At 41.9% G+C, this 20,914-nt stretch overlaps 2 protein-coding genes and 1 long non-coding RNA gene across 4 annotated transcripts in view; 1 reads left to right on the forward strand and 2 right to left on the reverse strand.

Moving 5' to 3' along the window:
• gemin2 (gem (nuclear organelle) associated protein 2) overlaps positions 1–1,076 on the reverse strand; it is a 4,903-nt gene extending 3,827 nt beyond the window's left edge. Inside the window, exon 1 of the mRNA XM_056393396.1 lies at positions 776–1,076. Within this exon, the coding sequence (XP_056249371.1) occupies positions 776–897 (122 nt within the window). The 5' untranslated portion in view covers positions 898–1,076. The remainder of the gene's footprint in view (positions 1–775) is intronic.
• Positions 1,077–1,400: 324 nt separating this feature from the next.
• On the forward strand, positions 1,401–20,619 carry ctage5 (CTAGE family, member 5). 2 transcript variants are annotated; one of them, XM_056393394.1, is made up of 28 exons: positions 1,404–1,644; positions 1,875–2,008; positions 2,282–2,368; positions 2,622–7,683; positions 7,816–8,076; positions 8,297–8,394; positions 10,607–10,738; positions 10,921–10,942; positions 11,145–11,233; positions 11,551–11,622; positions 12,399–12,509; positions 12,632–12,703; positions 12,845–12,949; positions 13,273–13,395; positions 14,100–14,288; positions 14,436–14,526; positions 14,881–14,948; positions 15,045–15,115; positions 15,216–15,317; positions 15,429–15,525; positions 15,845–15,912; positions 16,072–16,157; positions 16,264–16,377; positions 16,998–17,156; positions 18,302–18,469; positions 18,646–18,698; positions 19,024–19,210; positions 19,305–20,619. In XM_056393394.1, the coding sequence occupies exons 1-28, from the start codon at positions 1,524–1,526 to the stop codon at positions 19,532–19,534; spliced, it is 8,172 nt and encodes a 2,723-aa protein (XP_056249369.1). In that variant the 5' UTR covers positions 1,404–1,523; the 3' UTR covers positions 19,535–20,619. The 2 variants fall into 2 exon arrangements, with proteins under 2 accessions (XP_056249370.1, XP_056249369.1); XM_056393395.1 differs by lacking the exon at positions 16,998–17,156 and having other exon boundaries at positions 1,401–1,644.
• On the reverse strand, positions 2,878–9,381 carry LOC130180072 (uncharacterized). Its single transcript, XR_008829358.1, has 3 exons — positions 9,180–9,381; positions 3,520–3,618; positions 2,878–3,015 (listed from the first exon to the last, which is right to left on the reverse strand). It is a non-coding gene; the product is annotated as an uncharacterized LOC130180072 (long non-coding RNA).
• Positions 20,620–20,914: the final 295 nt, after the last annotated feature.

A 20,914-nucleotide genomic window follows, 5' to 3' on the forward strand; every position in this document is an offset into this window, starting at 1 on the left:
CACATCCAAAGAGGTCGGCTACAGTCCCATGGTACTTAAACTTCATAGTAATATTAGCAACGGCTGTCACAGGAACATCAAACTGCTTGGAGATGATCTTGTTGCCTTAACATTGACCGTTAACCATTCTTAGCAATTGTTTTCAGCAATTATCTTCCCTATCTCAGACAGCTCTTTTCTTTCTGCTGTCCATGTTTCATGTAGTGCACACACTGATACCAAAAAGCCCAATGAGGACTTTTCTTCATTTGAATAGGCTGACTGAGTGATTATAAGACTGAGGACACCTGTGAAACTAATTGAAGACAATAGTCTGCTTGATATATCACTACAGTCCACTCATTTATCACAACTTCTACGGGGTATCAATAATTTTGTCCAGGCCATTGTAGAAGTTCTTTAGAATAAGCATTCTGTTTTATTCTATTGCAAACCAAAGGCAATCAGGTGTGCATGACATGACAAAAAACTGTTTTTAATTGCACAACACTTTTCAGGATGTTTGGGGCACTGTTTCAGTGAGGTGTCAGGGCACCAACACTTTGAGCCATGTGTGCACAATTTTAAAACAATATTTACTACCGCACGGGCATGTCGTAGCAAAAATACTAAGCATATTTGTTACAGTCGTTAATAAGCACTCTTCCACTGTCACCATCCACTATGTTTACAATATTTCCGGTGTCATCAGTGTAATGCACGGCTGAATCCAATAGAGCTACACTAATTCTCCACTGTCAGAACAGAAACAAAGGAGTATTTGAAGTGAACTCACTGGACTTGTCGGAGGTATTCCTGGGGGTTTCTCGGCGGTCCATTCATGTTCAGGTGCTCTGCGCTGGCTCCAAACTCAACGGGCAGCAGCCTCGGCATCAACTCTTCCACGTCCGACTTCATTTTGTCTCAATTACAAGCTAATTTATATCAAAACGTTTGAAGTAAATGGTTAGTCGGTATAACCGAAGCATCGAATTACAATAAAAAAAACCTTCTCTGACGACCAAAACAATGACTTTTTCCACAAACGGTAAAACTATCCACAAACTAGGCCGCCATCTTGCTTGTAAACGCAGAGTAACGTATGACGTTGTCTTTGTGCGCGGCGCTGGTTGTCATGGTGATGAACGCCACATGTGTTGTCAGCTTTTTAGATAAAAGTGCAAAGTCCACAAAACGTCCACGTTTTTAGCAAACCAAAAATCTTTATCATCCCCCACCTTTGTTTATTCATTTCGCAGTGAAATGTAAATTGCATAATTCCTCCGCCGATATTATAAACTCTAAAGCAAAATCAAAACTTTTGACCAGTGATCAGATAATGTTTTGTATTGCAAGCAGCTCTTGGATGTTAATGATTATCCTCATGCTAGCCTTATATCTTATCTCAGCTCTTTCATTTACCATTCAGTCTTCAGGACAGCAACAGCTTAGAGGCAATGTCCACTTGCCAGCACAGCTGGCCTGAATTATTTCCTCTCAATATGGACATTTTCTCCTGATACTCTCCAGTTTATACACAAAGAATGGCTGTTTCACAGGTTTGCAGATTCCTGCGGATTACAGGCATAATGTTTATGATTTTTCCTCACATAAATCTGGGATTGCTGTCTGACTACAAGATCTGTGGAGACTCTGCATGTGAAAGTAAGTCCTAAAGCCACTAGTATAATTCTAGTTTATAGTTAATAATATGATATATTTTGGTCTTTTCAAATTTCTAAGCTTTCTTGATGATGATGATGATGATGATGATGATGTGTTTTTTTTCCCGTTAATCCATCAATCTATTTTTTATTTCAATCACCTCTTTGTGTTTGTGTCTCTTTGCCATTTTTTGTCTCTGTGTGTTTGTGTGTGTGTGTGTTTGTGTGAAGGCCCGATGAGCAGGGTGCAGGCCATCAGCGACCACCATGGCAAGGACTGCCGTTTCCTGAGCTTCAGACGAGGAGACACCATCTCTGTTTACCACAAACTGACTGGAAAGAGGGACGACCTCTGGGCAGGATCTGTATGTCTGCTCTCTACATCTGTTTGCCAGTCTGTCTCCCTCTATCTATGATTAAAATAAAACAATAACCCACACAACACACGCAGTAATTTCTGAACATTGTTGATTTAACTAATGCACTGAAATCACCCAATACTGCTTTGAGAGGTTTTTAGTTCAAGCTAAGACTGAATCAGTGTGAATGTACTGTATTTCCTGTAAGATGGAAGCTTTTACTTTGGAGAGTGTTAGATAAATGTACATGTAAATGTTTATTTTCCTTTTTGATTTCAGATTGACAAACAGTTTGGCTATTTCCCAAAGGATGCTGTGGAAGAGGATCAGGTTTATACAACCACGGAGAAAAAAGTGGAAACACAGGTAAATCGACTTTGAATCCACTTCTTCTTCAGCTACAGCCTGAGAACAAATCATGCTTTCTCATAATACGTATACTAGGTGATAGTAAATAAGCAGAAAGTGACATTTTCACTTATTCTCTATGCCTTTATTTTTTGCCTTTCTTACAACTCATTAAGAAACTGGTATACTATAATACGATGACAGTTATTTAACCTTGAGTTAGTGCTTGTTGTCATAGTACTTGCTGATTTTATTTTCTCTCTTCATTCAGAAATCTGATTTCTTCTGTATGAATGAGTTTGGCTATCCTACTGACTCCAGTGAGCTGGACAGTGATGATGAAAATGATGATCAGAAACTCCAAACCCAGGAGTCAGAATTGACCCAAACCAACCCACACACCGATGATACGAATGCTGAAAGTCCTTCAAAGACCGTAGTTCCCTCTGCAGAATTTCCAGTTTCAGCACAGCAATCTGACGGCACAACAACAGAAGGGGGTGAAAAGAGAAATGATGGTGATGCTACTGCCGGGATTCACGAGGAAGCGCACGAGAATCCTACGGCTCCGAACGAACAAGGTGGGTCTCCCTCCGCTTCCTGGCTTGGTTCTTCAGTGACAGGATGGTTACATCTGGGAAAGGAAGAAGATTCTGGCAATTCGGCTGAAGAGGAGAAAGAAATAGAGAGAAAAGAAACACAAACTAAACCCTCTTTAACTTCATCCGTGACAGAATGGTTACATCTGGGAAAAGAGGAAGAGTCTGACAATTTGGCTGAAGAGGAGAAAGAAGGAGAGAGAAAAGAAACACAATCCAACCCTTCTTTAACTTCGTCTGTGACAGGATGGCTGGGGTTTGGAGGAGAAGGAAAACCTGATGATGCAGTAAAAAACAGAGAAGACGATGAAGAAGCTGCTGATTCTTTCACTTCAACCATGACCGGGTGGCTTGGCTTTGGAGGAGAGACAAAAACAGATTCTGCAAAAAATGAGCAAGATGGAGAAAGAGAACTGGAGAAAGAAACTGAGCCACAAGTAAAATTCAGAGGCAGAAAGATGTCTCTGGACCTAGAAGGCAGCCAATTATATGAAGAAGAGAAGGAAGAGATGGGGACATTGGAGTGGCTAGGAAACGCACTGTCAGGTGGTAGGAAGGACGATGTCTTACCTGCTGATGCCGCATCCATGGTTGATGAAAAAGAAACTCCTCAGCTGAAATTAGAGGAAAAGTCCCAGGATGTAGGTGGAATGATGGACGAGGAAAGATCTGCAGAAATGGAGGGTGAAGAACATCAGATGCTCAAATCAATAGGAGATGAAGGTGAGGATAATAACAGAGAGCCAGGAGAGGTGGAAATTAAAACTGCAAGTGACAGTGATCAAGGTTTTTTGACACAATCTGACATCAATCGAGGGCCTGAGTTCAGTTCTGTGGATCCAAAGTCAGACTTGACCGGAGAATCTGTAGGTAAGGCTGAAGATCAGCTGCAAAGCAAGACAACAGAAAGTGGGGATAAGGAAGGGGCTGAAATCATGTCAGATGAAACTGGTGCTGCTAGTGGTGCTGGTCATGAAGGTGAGGGGAGCGATGCAGACACAGATGTACCTCACAGAGAAATTTCCACGCCTCAAACTGATGAATCAGCAGAACAAAGTCAGGGCAGTGGCAGCGTAGAGGAAGGCAGTGGAAACAGTTTGCCTGTCTTATCGTCAGGCACAGCTGAGGAGAGAAATGAACCAGTCCACAGTGACGAGGAAAGTTTAACTGCTCACAGTGTAAAGACCGATGCTGACAACTCGGATACCCCTGCTATGACCGATAATAACACAGAGACAGAGACACATCATGGTGAGTTAGGAGGGGAGGGAGAGTCTCAGCCTGTTGAGGGTGCTGAGACGAGTGAAACGAGTCCTGAGAATCTGCATGAAAAAGGCCCAGAGGGGGACAAAGGGACACTCTCCTCCAGCGGGAGCACAACACAGATGGTAAACAACGGAGATCAGGAGTCTGTGTCTCCACAGAGAGTCACAGACGGTGAAGATGATGCAGAAAAGAAACAAGAAACGGAGGGAAACGCAGAAAACAGCCAACAAGCTCAAACTGAAAGGGAGTTCATGACTGAAAATGGCCTCAAGGCAGCGACTGAGTCAGAGAAAGAAGGTGAGACTGGACAGGTTGAGGAGTCAAAGGATGAGGAAAAGCAGGAGAAGACAGAGGTAAAGCAAAATGAAAAACAGGATGGAGTAAAGGTGGAGGAAGAGATGCATGAAGAGGAGAAACAGCAGAAAATGGGGGAGGAAAAACAGGATGAGGCAGAGGTGTTAGAGGAAAAGGAGAAGAAGCAGATAGAGAAGGAGATACAAGAAGAAGGGAAGCAGGAAGAGGTGGAGGAGTTAAAGGGAGAGAAGAGACAGGAAGAGTTAAAGGAGGTGGAGGTGGATGGGTTAAATAAAGAAGAGAAGAAGCAGGAGGAGGTGGAGGAAATAAAGGAAGAACAGAAGAAGCAGGAGAAGGTGGAGGAGACAAAAGTGGAGAAGAAGCAGGCGGAGGTGGTGGGGGTGAAGGAAGATGAGAAGAAGCAGGAGGAGGTGGTGGGGTTAAAGGAAGAGAAGAACAAGCAGGAGGAGCTGGTGGGTGTGAAGGAAGAGGAGAAGAATCAGGAGGAGGTGGTGGGGTTAAAGGAAGAGAAGAAGAAGCAGGAGGAGGTGGTGGGGTTAAAGGAGGAGAAGAAGAAGCAGGAGGAGGTGGTGGAGATAAAAGAAGAGAAGAAGCAGGAGGAGGTGGCAATGTTAACGGAAGAGAAGAAGAAGCAGGAGGAGCTGGTGGGTGTGAAGGAAGAGGAGAAGAATCAGGAGGAGGTGGTGGGGTTAAAGGAAGAGAAGAAGAAGCAGGAGGAGGTGGTGGAGATAAAAGAAGAGAAGAAGCAGGAGGAGGTGGTGGGGTTAAAGGAAGAGAAGAAGAAGCAGGAGGAGGTGGTGGGGTTAAAGGAAGAGAAGAAGAAGCAGGAGGAGGTGGTGGGGTTAAAGGAAGAGAAGAAGAAGCAGGAGGAGGTGGTGGAGATAAAAGAAGAGAAGAAGCAGGAGGAGGTGGCGATGTTAAAGGAAGAGAAGAAGCAGGAGCAGGTGGAGGAGATAAAAGAAGAGAAGAAGCAGGAGGAGGTGGTGGAGATAAAAGAAGAGAAGAAGCAGGAGGAGGTGTTGGGGTTAAAGGAAGAGAAGAAGAAGCAGGAGGAGGTGGTGGGGTTAAAGGAAGAGAAGAAGCAGGAGGAGGTGGTGGGGTTAAAGGAAGAGAAGAAGAAGCAGGAGGAGGCGGTGGGGTTAAAGGAAGAGAAGAAGCAGGAGGAGGTGGTGGGGTTAAAGGAAGAGAAGAAGAAGCAGGAGGAGGTGGTGGGGTTAAAGGAAGAGAAGAAGCAGGAGGAGGTGGTGGGGTTAAAGGAAGAGAAGAAGAAGCAGGAAGAGGTGGTGGGGTTAAAGGAAGAGAAGAAGCAGGAGGAGGTGGTGGAGATAAAAGAAGAGAAGAAGCAGGAGGAGGTGGCAATGTTAAAGGAAGAGAAGAAGCAGGAGAAGGTGGAGGAGATAAAAGAAGAGAAGAAGCAGGAGGAGGTGGCAATGTTAAAGGAAGAGAAGAAGCAGGAGAAAGTGGAGGAGATAAAAGAAGAGAAGAAGCAGGAGAAGGTGGAGGAGATAAAAGAAGAGAAGAAGCAGGAGAAGGTGGAGGAGATAAAGGAAGTAAAGGAAAAAGAGAAGAAGGAAGGTGAAGAGAAACAGATGCAGTCATCTCATGTGGAGGAGCAGATGGAAAACAACAACGTGAGCAGCAGGCCAGAGTCAGAAAGCAGTGAGAAAGAGACTGAGAAGACACACAAGGAGGAAGAGGAGAGAGAGAAGGAAAAAGAGGAGAAGGTAGAAGAGGTCGAGGAAGAGAAAAGGCAGGTTGAGGAAATGCAGCAGGTGAAGGATGGTGACAGGAGGGACAAAGAGGAAGAGGAAAGCCTGAAGTGTTTAAATGAGCTTTGTCCTCCAGCCACTGACGGTGAATCTGTCAGAGACGAAGGGACACTCCAACCAGGAAATCAGAATGGTGAAATACCACCAGACAGGACAGGAGAGGTTCAGACAACACCTCCTGAGAGAACTGAGGGAGAAAGAGTACGACAGGAGGAAGACGGTTTGGAAGCTGACCAGATAGAAGACATTGATCTGACATATTCAGCAGAGAATGGTCCCCATGGTCTGCATAATGAAAGTTCACTTGGTCAGACAGCCGAGAAGAGGGAAGATGGTGAGGTGTATCCAAGCGAGGCACAAAACGCTGACCTCTCTGACGACAAAGTGCTCTATCAGGGGAATAACATGAAACCCGGAGACACTGAAACTAGCAGCAATGGGATTTCCACTGAGAAGAAACCAGACCAAATACACTCTGATCATAAGACAGACACAGAGGAGGTCATTAATGTAAGAAGGAATGAGAACACTGATTCACAGATTAATGATAATACAATTGGCATCGAATCCAGGGGAGAGGAAGGATGGGAGTCTGTTGAAAGCCAGGCTGTTATACCTGACCAAACGGTGCCACACCCCACCGGTGCTTCACTTCCGTCTGACGATCACAATGAAAGAACAGCAGAGACTGGAAATGGAGGAGCTTTTGGTCTTTTCAAAAACGCCTTTAGCTTTTTCAGTGAAACACCTGCCACTGAAACAAAGGATTCCACTGATTCTGCCCTAAATGTGGATACTGAAACAGGTGAGACATTTCAGCCATCGGCCTCTCCGACCCCTGAACAAGAGCTGGACTCTGATTCAAGTCAGATTTATAAATCAGATTTGCACACAGACTCTCATGTCGCCATGCCCACAGAGCAGCCACAACAATCTCCTTCCTCTGCTGAAATCCAGACATCAACTCCATCCCATGCTCATCCCCACACTCCATCTCCAAAAACAGAACCCCCACTCCAAACAAAAACCCTCTACAAGTACTACAAAAACCTGCCCGCCTATTTCAGTGCGGATGAGACGACTGTTTTGATGGAGCTCTTTGGGCAAAACAAACTGCAGTTTTTGGATTTCATGTTGGAAAGCTCAGAAACTGTGACTGAAGATCCTGATAATGATGAATCTATACTGTCGGATATAGAAAGACTTATGCACTATCACAGGGAGACGCTGGTACCTCCCAATGCGAAGCTCGTGGATGCACCACAGGAGGACAAGGAAAAGACTAGAACGCTCATTGCTCTTCAGAAACTAGAGACGCTGATAACAAGAGTGAGAGAGACATTCAACACAGGAAAATCTGACACTAGTAAAGAAAACCATCAAGGTATTTTGTCTGTGTTGCTTCAATGATCATGGCTGATTATTAGTGATATTTAAAGTTGATTAAATCTTTTGGTTTTAGTATGGTTTTGACTTGCATTTGTCTCAGTCAGAATGCATGTGTTCCCAAATACAGCTGAGGCCAGCTGTGTCGGTGCATCCTGTTCAACTAACAGTAAAGATAGAGAAATGACCACTGAGGATGACTCAAGTAAAACAGAAGATCCTTCTGTAGCCCTGGATAGTGACATCCAAAGAGATGAAGGGATGGACGTGGAGAACGATGGACAAAAGCGTGGAAAAGAGAGAGAAACTGATGTTAAAAGAAAAGAGAAGGGAGAAGGAAATAAAGAGTACCGTCCTCACAATGAGCCAGGATCACTACAGCCACCTGAAGGTGAGATGACTCAAGTATCCCTTAATCAAGACAGATTAAAATATAATTAAATGATCTTAAGCAATTACATACAATAAGGAGTGCTACTTGACCTGCTGCATCCTCATCCTTCAAAACATAACCTGGAACATGTGGCATGGCTGGAACATTTATTTATAATACTTTAAAAAAGAAAGCTTAAATTCTGAACTTTGTTATGTCTATGTCATGCTCTTTCCAGGGGTAATGAAGCCCATTCTGGACTTTGTTCATCAGATCGCTGAAGACTCAGTCGCTCAAGTCACTGCAGTGAGGGAGCTCCTATGCATTACTGTACAGGTAGGAGTTACCAGCAGATATCAATCCATGGAAATGTGAGATAAATCATCACCAAATCTTAGGCATATGTATCATTTTTTTGTCATAAACCAATGACAGCAAGCTATGAAATACAGTATTAGTGAGTAAGCCTCCTTCAGTGAAATATTAGAATAGCAGAGCAGATATACTGTATACAACAACTGTATTTCCTCTTGCACTTTTGCTGTCCACCAACATTACACACAATGCACAGAGACATGCATTGTGTATTTCAGAGTTATGTTTCAGAAAAGCCCTAAACAGTGCCTGAAATCCTAATACAACTCCTCACAAGGAATATTAAGAGTATTTTTCGAACAATGCACTTGCAATGCAATTAATTTCTCTCTGGTGATAGGCGGTAAAGGTTTAATGCACAATAGTTTGGAATATGTTCATATCCTTTTGTATGAGCAGCTTTGGTTCAGTCTTGATTCAGAACAACTTGCTAACCTTTGCTGTACAAAGGAACATCTGTTCTTGAGGTGTGTTCAAACTGTGAGGTCTGGTTCTTTAAGATACTGAACTTGTGACATGTTCATCTGACTCTCCCTCTGGCATTCAGCTTTGCCTACGTCTCAGCTGTCAGGCTGGCTTGGCTCCGTCAATATCACTCACATTCCTTAGTGCTGCTCTAAAGGCAAATTGTTTAAAATATCTTAGAAGGCTAGTGATTTTCTTGTCTCAAATGGACGAAAATGAAGCCAGTTCGGTGAGTACAACCTTAGGGAGCACTGGGTTAAAGTAATAAGTCCAGTTCTCACCTGTATCCTACTTGTTATTAGCTTGTGGTCGTCATTCAAAGCAGGTGACACATGGCCATACGCTTTTCAAATACGAAGGCTTTCATGTAAAGGCATACTTATGTGTTCAGTGTGAAATAATCACATTATTTACTCGGGAAGTCATTAAAACAATATTGAGAATACAATAGTTATATTTGTAACACCTGTTTCTTGTGGTGTCACTTTGAATGCACTCCGACCTGCCAGTGTGGCATTTTACAATTGGTGACGTTGCGATTGAACCATTTGCACCAACGGGGTTGTAGTACCATATACCTGAAATTATACAAGCACATAATAATATTTGAATGTCTCATTATTCTTTATATATAAATCATAATCATTTTATTATTGTTTCCTTGAGCAATTACAATCCATTAGAGTCGTTAAGAGGAGTTTTCAGAGAAATTCAATAGTCCCCCCCCATGACATCAGCAGGACGTGGTCTACTCTTGAGCGTCGGTTGTTGTGAATAGGATGTGAAGTCGCCGCTAGCCCGGTTCAAGGCTCTAGTTCCTAATGTCGGTAAAATTAAAATTATAACAAAACCGTCAGCCAAATGAAATAATTCCGACATGGCGGTACATCCGGCAAGTGACCAGTTTGCTAGCAAAGCGGTCGACTTCCAGGCTACGGCAGAGGCTTACTACAGTATCGCCGTGGAGAAAGTGAAGGATGTACGTTATGTGGCAGGTTTCGTTAGCATTTCCCAACTAGCATTCACAGCTGAAACAACGTAACGGGCTGTCATGTAATCGAAAACAACCCAGTAGCTAGTCTTGTAGTTTTGTACGCCTCATTTTTGACTACATGTGTTTCCTATCAATGACGCCAACCAGCTGTCAGGTCCATTTTGATATTTTATATTGTTTTTTCAAATGTGTTTGTGATTGTTCACAGAGTTAGCTGGTGATAACTAGCTAACGTTAGTTCCTCTTATCAGGTGATGTGCGGTTTTTTGCTAAAAGAGCCAAGTGTTTGTTGATTTTCCCTGTAGCACATAAATACACTATACTTCCTCTACTACAAATTCGTTCCTATAACAGCTGTGTAGTAAACTGTCAAAGCTGTAAGTGTGTTAACAGACATTTGTTCCTTCTATATCTACTAGAAGGTGAACTGAGAAAATTTTATTTTGGTACCAGAGAAAGAGACTTTAATTAGAGTAGTGCTTTTTTCAGATATACTGAATTGAAATGGTTTGCAGGGCAGTCATGTAGTGATAAAACACTGATCCTAAATCCCAAACTAAGTATACCACTGTCTACAGTCTACCAAGTTGAAAACGAGTGAACCAAGTGAATCACATTTTGTTCCCATGTTAAAGAGAATTAAATGCCATCAATTTTTCAAGATGTTGTTTGAAACCAGCTCCTTTAATAAACCACTTGCTCCTCTCCTTTCAGGTTGTATCCTCGCTGCCTGATGACATCAGACCTGGGCCAGACCTGTACGGGGTGCCATGGGAGCCAGTCATCATCTCCAGTTTGGTGGGGTTGGTGACAATGCTGTTGTTCACCTGTAGATGTTATAGCTCTGTGAGTACAAAGCTATTTATAGACACATCAACATCACAAAGATTTCATATGTTTACAGTTAAGTGGTAGTGGTACTGTTGGTTCAAACGCAAAAAAGGCTACACTTGTTCCTCCATATATTAACCCATCTGTCACCTTAATGACCTCTTGTTCATAATTTTTTTCTCCTTATTTCTTAACAGGTCAAAAGCAGAATGTATAGAAGTAAGCTTTTGTTACTTATTACTTTATATCTCATTCTTATGACACTACAAAAATAAAACTAATACATCACCTATGACTGCCAGTTTAATCTTTCTTTATTAGTACCTCTTAAATCAGTAATAATGTAGAAACAATAATATCAATAAAATAATTTGTATATAACTTATAATGTTTATAAGTTTTGCATTCCCTGTTTTTTCAGGTAAAGAGCGGTGGATGGCTGAACAGGTTGCACAGTTGCTGGATGAGAAGTGTAAAGTCCTTGAGACTCTCAGTAAATGTCAACAAGAGGTAGGTACTGGTGCCAATGCTGACTGACTGCTGCCTAAACACAGGGCCTGTCTCACACACAATACTGGATCTTTTCAACTGAGGCCAGAGAGCCCTGTGTTTTGATTTCTGTTTTTTCAAAATGACTTGGAAAATACAGAGTCTAATTTATGTTGATGTGTGTGGTGTTAGGACCAAACAGCTCCCTCATTACAAATCATTAGCACATATTTATGTACATGATTTGAGATCCTGAAGAGATCCACTTTTTGTTGTGGTGATCATGGCTCTTGTCAACATTTAATCTGATATATTTCTTAATTATGTCATATTTGTAGCATGATGACCTGGAGAATTCACTGAGGGACAGTGGGGTCTTGGCCCAAACTCAAAAGACAGAACATCTGGAGGTAAGACAGAGAGATATAAGGATTAAAAGGAGATAAAGAAATGAGGAAAAACTTGGAAACATCATGTAACAATGGGAAATGTATTTCTTTTTCAATCTTTTTTTTTTTTAAACAAAAATTAAGGAGCAAACACTGGGATCAGAGCATGTTAAACCTCTTCTATGGTACTTCAACTTCAGTTAAATTTACATTGTCTGATCTGATCTAACCCTAACCCAGACACCAATTCAACTGACATGTATAATAGATGTACCACACAGTCTTTGTGTCTGGTTTTGTGTACCAATACATACTCGACATGCAATGCCGTAAGCAACCATGATCAGGACAGATACATACAGGAAAGTCGCTGTTTGTTCTGGAAGTTTGTCCAAACTGTTAATAGGTTCAGTTTTCAGCTGTCTGTCTGTCTTCAGCCACTTGTGTGTGTGTGTGTGTGTGTGTGTGACTCCCTATTTTTCTTCCATTAGCTCATAATGCAGAACTAGACTTCTTCAATAGTGTAAAAGTTGATAAAAATTGATTGTTGATAACAAATTGTGACTTTCATCTTTGTAATCCATAGAATATTTTAAACAGACCTCCCAACAAAACTGCAAAATTTATTATAATCAGTATTATTGTTTTTGCATTTTAATACCATCATGAAACCACATGATGGCACTATAGACAAAAGGTCAATTTCAAAACTTGAACCGCTTCACCACTGGTCTGAAATGGACTCTTGTTCACATTTAAAGCTGTTTCTTGAATGAATTGTTTTCTTGCTCCTCCAGGTCAAAGCCAGACAGTTGGAACATGATAAAAAGGAACTGGAGAGGGACCTTGAACAACTGAAGGATCAGTTGGACAAGCAGAAAGAACACAGGATAGAGCAAGAAAGAAGGGTAGGAGGACACACACCACTACCTACAATACCAAACTGAAAGTTTTGTGAACCATGTTAACTGAGAATCTGGTGCATAGTGTGATAATTAGCGAGTGGATTATTTTTTGTGTATCCCTCCAGATAGCAGCGCTTGAAGAGAGCATGAAAACATTTGAAGAAGAAACCAAAGACATCCAGTCACAGGACGAGCAGGTGCAGTCACCATTACTCCCCTGCTTTCTGTCTTTACCTGTCTTCTTTATCTTTTCCCATCCGCTGCTTCTTCTTTTCCCCTTTTGCTGTGTCTGTCTGTGTTTAATGTGACATTACAGCTGTATGCCTGTCTGTCTTTAGGCACAAACTACTCTGAAAGTGTACAGTATGAACAGTGACAGGCTACAAAGGAACCTGGAAACAGCTGGAGAGGAGAATACACTGCTACAGGAGAGCAATGCCCAGGTAGGATCTTGTACACACACACACTCTCTCATACACACACACACACACACACACACACACACACACACACACACACACACACACACATGCACACACAATATAACTGTGTATGGTATAGAGTGGGGTTTTGCATGTGCATAATTGAAATGAAAGCTTTAACCATGAACTAGGTTCATATATCTGTGAAATATGTGAAATCTGAAATGTTAGAAGTAATATCTAATCTTGACATATTTTGTATCTTTGTCCCTCCCCTTTCCGTTCCTGTTCCAACTTGTCCGTTGCACCATCATTTCATTTCTCTGCCTGTTGTCTCTCTGTAGTTGCGGCAGCAGGTGGAGGGATGGGCTGAAAGAGTGAGTGAGTTGGAAGCGGAGATGCGGAGGTGTGAGTTTGCCCACAGCGGGATGCAGCAGGATGTGGCCAATAAGGATGAGCGTATAATGGTATGGTTGGTTTTAACATTGATTGTAGTATAAAGTAGTTAGGTACTGCATATTGTCTTTAGATTTTCTAATTAATACTTGGTTTCCAATAGGCCTTTGTACTGGCAATTGGCACACATCTGGCAATTGACAAACATCAATAGAAATATTAAATTATCAAATAGAAAGTCATATAGTTTCATGGTTGCATGAACAAAACCTCGAGTTTGCTCCTGTTCCCTCCCCGGCTGATAAACAGTTTATCATATCTCCTAATAATGGAGCATACTACGAGTAACAAACAGCCAGTCATTTAGCATGTATGTTGTTCAGTTCCACCAACAAGAACGTAGGAGTGGAGTGAGTGCAGCTGGTGAAGACGGCAAGGAAATTTTTTACAAAAAGGACAGGTCAGCTTGTCAGTATGGGAACCCACAGGCAGTTGATGGTGGAGAGTTACTCAGCAGAACAGTATAAAAAAACATCCAAACTTTACAAGGACATGATCCACTCAGTAGTGTACTACTTCTCTCCTGGTCTTTGATAAAAACAGGTCATTAAAAATGATCAATAATTGTCAATATCAAGTGATATGAACATTATTACTGTAATAACATTTTTGGCTATATTGCCCAGCCCTAGTGGTGAAAGGACTTGGTTATATTACTTGACATGATTAGTTTTATGGAAAAGATGGTTGACACCAAATATTTGTGTGTTTCCAGTCCTTGACAGACCGCTTGCTGAGGATGAAAGCTTGGGATTCAGATCTGGAGGAAGAGGAAGGTGAGGAAGGAGCAGAGAAGGAAACGTCCAATGGGGCACCAGGAAAAGAAGAGGAGAATGGAGGGGGGGACATAATGGACAAACAAGGCCATTTCCAGAAAGTCCAGAAACTCATTTATGCTGCTAAGGTATGTGATGAAAATGGAAACAGACTCATTGCATTTGATGTAGTGCTGGTTGATGAGAATTCTTAATATGGGACAATATTTTGAGAAATTGTTACTATGTTTGTTACTAATGTAATGTGTTCATATTCTGTTTGTACTTGTGTATAGCTGAATGCAGACCTCAAATCAGTAGACGAAGACAAGGACAGGGTGTTTGCCAAACTGAATGATGAAGTCAAAGCTAAAGAAGACCTGCAAGGTGAGTCAACTTAACACTGATGTCTGTCTTACTAATGTTCTCATTACGTTATCTGACAGAACAAGTCAAACAGAGAGTGGGGGGATAATTAACACTGCCCCCAATAATATGAGTAATATGTTATGTAATTTGTTATATATGAACATCTGGTCTTACAGCTTAAGAAACAGTTATGAGTGTATAGACCAGACATTATCACTGAGGATTGGGTTGTTACACCTGTATGCCACTGTGTGTGTGTGTGTGTGTGTGTGTGTGTGTGTGTGTGTGTGTGTGTGTGTGTGTGTGTGTGTGTGTGTGTGTGTGTGTGTGTGTGTGTGTGTGTGTGTGTGTGTGCATTTGTTTTCCATTTAGTGAGCATCAAGGAGCTGGAGAATGAGAAGTTATCTCTGCAGTCAGATGCTGAGCACTACACGGATCAGGTAGCTGACCTCAACTACGTATTATTGTATCATAATGGTGTCCTACATTAAATTGCATTTGAACTAATACTTTTTATTGTGCTCACATGTGCTCAGGTCCAACGGCTACAACAGAAACTCCAGATTATGACAGAAATGTACCAGGAAAATGAACTCAAGCTGCACAGGTATGGAAAAAGAACCATTTATGGATAGGTTTGAGTGCAGCTATAGAAGTTGAGTCATTTACAAAAACAAATGAGGATGTTGATGAATGTGTGTTTGCAGACTGCTGACAGTGGAGGAGAAGGAGCGTCTGCAGAAAGAAGAGAAGTTAAATAAAGCAGACAAAAACATTGCAATGGCCATGGAAGAACTCAACAACTACAGGTAGCTGCTTCTGCCAACTATTACCAAACACATTAACAGTATGTAATATATCTGAGGCATTTTTGAGCCTGCCCTCCACACACACAGCCTCATATCATTATGTCTCTTCAGACAACGAGCAGGAGAGATGGAGGAGGAGCTGGATAAAACCAAACAGTCTTACCAGACCCAAATATCAGCACATGAGAAGAAGGCACACAATAACTGGGTTAGTAAAACTCCACCATAAACCACTCTACAAACATGGGAGAAACATGCTGAGATCACGTCATCATATCAGTCATGTCAGTTAATATTGGTGTCAAATGTCTGTTTCCACTTTTTCCTGTCCGTCACTGCAACACAGACATAATGTGATGTTGTATCTCAGGACACAAATTTGTCTTTGTGACTTTCTCTTAATCTATGATGTTATGAGTGCTGTATTCAGATAACTTAAACGGTAGATTTAAGCACACTGATATTGACTATCTGTATATATGTACATATGTTATACCATTTTACTGATTTTTGGCTTGATTTTCCAGCTTGCAGCCCGAGCAGCAGACAGAGAACTTTCAGACATCAGGAGAGAGAACGCTCTCCTAAGACAGAAGTAAGCATAACATATAAGCTATTTATGTTCTTTGCTTAATTGCAAAAATATGCTGTATTCTGAGATCCTTTCATCTGTTTTTAATATATATATTCATATATTTTATGCATTGCACAAAAATGTTTGTTATATGTTAACTTTAGGTGTGTTTGTTTACAGGCTGACTGACACACAGTTTAAACTAGATGCCCTTGACAAAGACCCATACGCCTTGGACAGTCTGGCTAGACCACTGCCTTTCAGAGGTGAACATACACACACACACACACACACACACACACACACACACACACACCAATCATCATGCATTATCTTGAGTTTGCACTCACACAAACTCTCCTTTACCTCCAGCTGAAAGGTCACCGTATGGTCCTTCCCCTCTGGGTCGACCAGCATCTGAAACCAGAGCTTTTCTGTCTCCTCCTACATTAATGGATGGACCACCTGCTAGATTGTCTCCTAGAGGTATACACACACGGACAGACACAGACACACAACACACACTCACAGGCACAGAAAACCATACACATAAATATAGAATTACCTACTGCGAAACCAAAAAAGACTGTGATATTGATCCACATAAGCAGCCACTGTAGGCTTAAATATTTTTCATAATTTTTTTCATCTATACACTTTGTTTTTGGCACAGTACATTTGCTAATTCAGTTTCACAACATCCTTACAATAAGCACATGCAGCATGTCGTAGATAACAGGCTGGCTGCAGCATGATAAACTGTAAATGCTGAAACGTCTGTAGTAGCATGGTCTGTATGCTGGCATGCTGTTGGCACTTTGCAGTCCATAGGGAAAAGTCCATGGAATATATGACAGTGATATGTTTTCAATCTTCTCAGTTCATTCTGATTGACATGATGCTCTTATTCTTTCCCTCTTTCTCTCTCACAATGATATTTTGTGACTGGACTCTTGGTTCTGCTTGTTCCCTTCCCTCTTTGTCTCCTCCTGTCCCTCTCTGTCTGTCTCTCTCTTTCTCTCATGCTCATCATCATCTTCTATCATCTCTGCTCTCCTCTCTCTTTCCCTTGTATTCTCTCTTTCCTCTGCTGCTTTCATCCACAGTGGGTCGTGGTCCCATTGAGCCCCCAGGTGGCCAAGGGGAGATGGAGCGGAGTGGAGGTCCTCATTCAGACAGTGGCTCAATCTCTCCTACATGGGAGAGAGATCGCAGGGGACCCATGCCAGGGCCTCCTGGGCCCCCAGGGCCCCTAGGACCTCCAGGTGTGTGTGTATATGTAAGAAAAACAAGACAGAGAGAATCAGAAAGTTGTAGTTGATGCCCACAGAGCTGGACCAGTCTGGAACTGTCTCATGTTGATGATGATTTAGATCATATTTAACAAACAGAAATTAGTATATTTCCTCAGTTTGATCCAAAAATAAGCAGGTAAGTAAGGATCCTTTATACTTCTTTGATGATTTTTATGAGCATTTTTTTCATCATGTATCATAAAAATTAAGTAAAAGTCTCCAAAGGGCTATTACTTTGTTAATGGCATTTTATTTTTGTTTTATTGTGGTCCCGTGTTGGAGGAAAATGTAGTTCTTTGAAGGTGACCTGAATAAAAAAAATGAACTATACTGACAATACAAGCTCTGAGTTGTGACTGCAAAGATAAAAATAAGATACCTCTAACCTGCTGATTCCTGCTCTTGCATATCAAAGTGTGAATCAGCCTTCACACTGCAGCAAGGAACAATTATTTATTTGAGGCTTCACTTTCAGGGAGATATATTTGGATGTGGCACCGCTGGATTTCTGTTGTGTCATTAACTATTCATAGATTAATTGAAACATTATTCTATTTGACATGATGTTTTGGAAGCCAGAAAGCTTGATTTGCTGCAGTCATTGCACAGGTGTAGCTAATATCATTAATTATGGCTTGGTTGCTATGACAGTGAGCCAGCATTCACAGCACAAGGTCCTGGACCTTGGGCAGCTGAACTGGAATTCAGCCATTGTTAAAGTTATTAGTTGGACCTGCATTTGGCTAGATAACAGTCAAAATTTTATAGTGTGCATGTGAATGCTAAATGCATGTTAACAGTGCATGTGGATTGTGTTTAATGCATTTTGAGTTTTGACATTGGAAACTAGAGATGTCTGTGAAGCTCTGTGATTAAGATGTATCATATAATTTGTCACATGATGCTGACATGGAAAGTTCACCTGAAAACACGTTTTACATCCAACTTCAGACAGTATACACCCAGTGTCGACAATGTCACTCTTCAGTTATTCATAAACAGACACATTTGTTTTTTGACATATTTTCACTTTTTGGAGGAGCTGTTTAAATAATTGATAAATCCTCACATATCTTGGTGTATTCTCTCTCTCTCTCTTTGTGTCACTCTCTTAGGCTATATGTTTCAAGAACCAGGAGGTCCAATGTACAGGAGACCTCCCCCAGGAGCTATGGGCCTTTTGCCTCCTCCCGGCTCCCTCCCACCTGGCCCTCCTCTTCCCCACCCGAGGGGTTTCCCTCCTGCTGGTCCACCAGGACCTCCCCACCCTACAGACATGGCAGGTAAGTCACTGGAATCTGTACAACGGCTTATTATTGCTTCATTATGTTCCCATCTGTAAAGTTTGGACTGTAGATGAAAATGTATTCACTTGCTCTTCGACACATTGAGTTTGTGAAAATCTACACACCAATCAGATCAGAGTCAAAAGTCCTCCTCAATGTGTTTGTCAATGCAGATGGCTCATACAGAGAAAACAGCCTTGGATCCGGGGAACAGGAACACAGAGAGGTAAGAGACATACGTTTAACAAAGAGAAATCCTATGAGTGTGCATCCAATTCCAAATAATGCTTAATGCAGTTGTCTGTATTGGACATAAATACACCATCTTTTCACAGAGCTCCAGTATTGTGTATGCTGTTCCAATATATGGTGCAGTTGTTTTTCCAGTACAGACAGCAGGACTGTGGCATTATGAAGCATATCTCTGTGCACAGTGTGATAACTTATACTGTACATTTGGTGGATTTTGATGCATCTCGTTGATCCATTCGTTGTGTTACCTGAGCTCTGGAGCCTGTGTAACATTTACCTTTTTGAACCTGTATCACCAGTCTGGTCCGGGTGATCGAAGGACTCCCCCTGAAGCAGATCCGAGGATGGGGGGCCCACCCCTTCCTGGACCCCCCATGGGCCCCATGGGCCCCATGGATGGTCCCTTTCCTCGTAGAGCTCCCTATGGACCCCCACCTCCTGATTTCTACCCTCCGAGGGGACCGGGGGGCCCTCCCATGATGCCTAGTAAGCAGTCGCAGCCATCTTCACAGCATGTACCATCTTATCTCCAGATTTGATTAGTGTAAACCTAACTCTGTGTTTCCTGCTTTGCCTCCAGTGTGGGCCCCTCGACCTCCAGGAATGATGTTCCCTCCTCGTTTCCCTCCCGGTGGCCCTCCTCTTCCTCCAGCTCCTCATCCTCACTATGCTCCCCCCATGCGGCCCCCTCCACCCGACAGCCTCACACCTCCTTCCATGGGTCCTCCTCCTCCTCAGCATTCCCTCTCCTCCCCACCACAGAGCCAGTCACCTGAGGAGCACAGACCCTCACCTGAAGACGCCATTTGATCCTGACCAAGTTTCTACTTGAGCTGTGAGATGATGCATTTCTGGTTAAAATTTAACTCAGTGGTGGATGGAGGGCAGGTTGCAGTTTTCCACTAATTTCTGTAACATCTATTTATTAACCAGGAAATATTTAATGAATAGTGTTAGTAAACAGGAAACATCAGGCTTCATTAGCCTGTTTTGTTGCTATCTGTCTCTCTCCTCCTGTCACATCCTTGTTTCTCTCTTTCTTCTATCTCTTTGTTATTCCCGCTCTCTGCCCCATCATCATCCAGCTTCATTCCCTGTCAGGTAGTTCCTGTTGTTGTGGAGTCATGCTAACAGGAGGCAGCCTAATCTGTGCCTGTGTGTGGGGGTATTGCCACATGAACCAGAAACTTGCTTGCTGCTTGTGAGCTTGACAGTGCCGGAAAGGTTTTTAATGCAGCCTAGGTTGAAATGTGTGCATGTAAAGATGCTGTCTGTGGTGGAGAGTGGAGTATTTTATGTATGGAATAATTTCATCCCAATGGCACAGAAAGAGAAGCTATCAGGGAAGAAATGCATCTTTTTACACCTAAAACAGTTTATTTTGTTATACCAACACTCTTGCCATTGTCACCATAATTAAAAACAAATAGCCATTTAGCATCTGTGTTGTTGTTTACCTGGATTCAGCTGCACTTAAACCAGATCACACCAGGATCTGATTTCAGTGTAGTTTGTTTTCTCTGTGACTGAACTGAGTTGATCTTAAACCCTCCATAATATTCACCAGAGGTCAAATGAAACTTAAAATATAATTAGAGTGCAAAACCTGATTTCCCTGCAGGATGTAGGGGATTCAGAGCAGCAGATAAACTTCTTTTGATGCTTTTGATCATGTTACAATGACTTACATATGACCCATGCTTGAAAAGACTGGCGTATAGAAGACACTTGTGTTTTTGTTGAAGTGAGTTGTGACTGATCCTGAGAGTCACAGATTGGTGAATGAAATGGACTGAGTGGAAGAGAGGCTGCCTTCAGAGCCAGAAAGATAACACCCATGTGAATTTTGTAAAAAGTGATTATTGATAGATGAATAAAGACTGTCAAATTGTCAATGTCTCCATATTTCACTAATGTATTAATGTTCAGTTTATTTTGCATGGAACTGAACATGACAAACAAAACATTGGAATGTTTTGGAATGATCAGTATTTTATATAATATTGCATAGACATGCAATGGAAATGCTTTAATTATGTTAAAACGGTAATTGCAAATCGTTTCAGTATTCTTTCACATATACAGTGGGGTCCAAAAGTCTGAGTTTTGAACAGAAAATTCAGAAAGTGAATGCAGTATGTAGTTGGTATGGTATGGTATGATCTTGTGTCATTTTCATATTGAGTAATA

The sequence above is a fragment of the Seriola aureovittata genome, chromosome 13 (assembly GCF_021018895.1).
Source record: "Seriola aureovittata isolate HTS-2021-v1 ecotype China chromosome 13, ASM2101889v1, whole genome shotgun sequence".
In the NCBI taxonomy this organism is placed as follows: Eukaryota; Metazoa; Chordata; class Actinopteri; order Carangiformes; family Carangidae; genus Seriola; species Seriola aureovittata.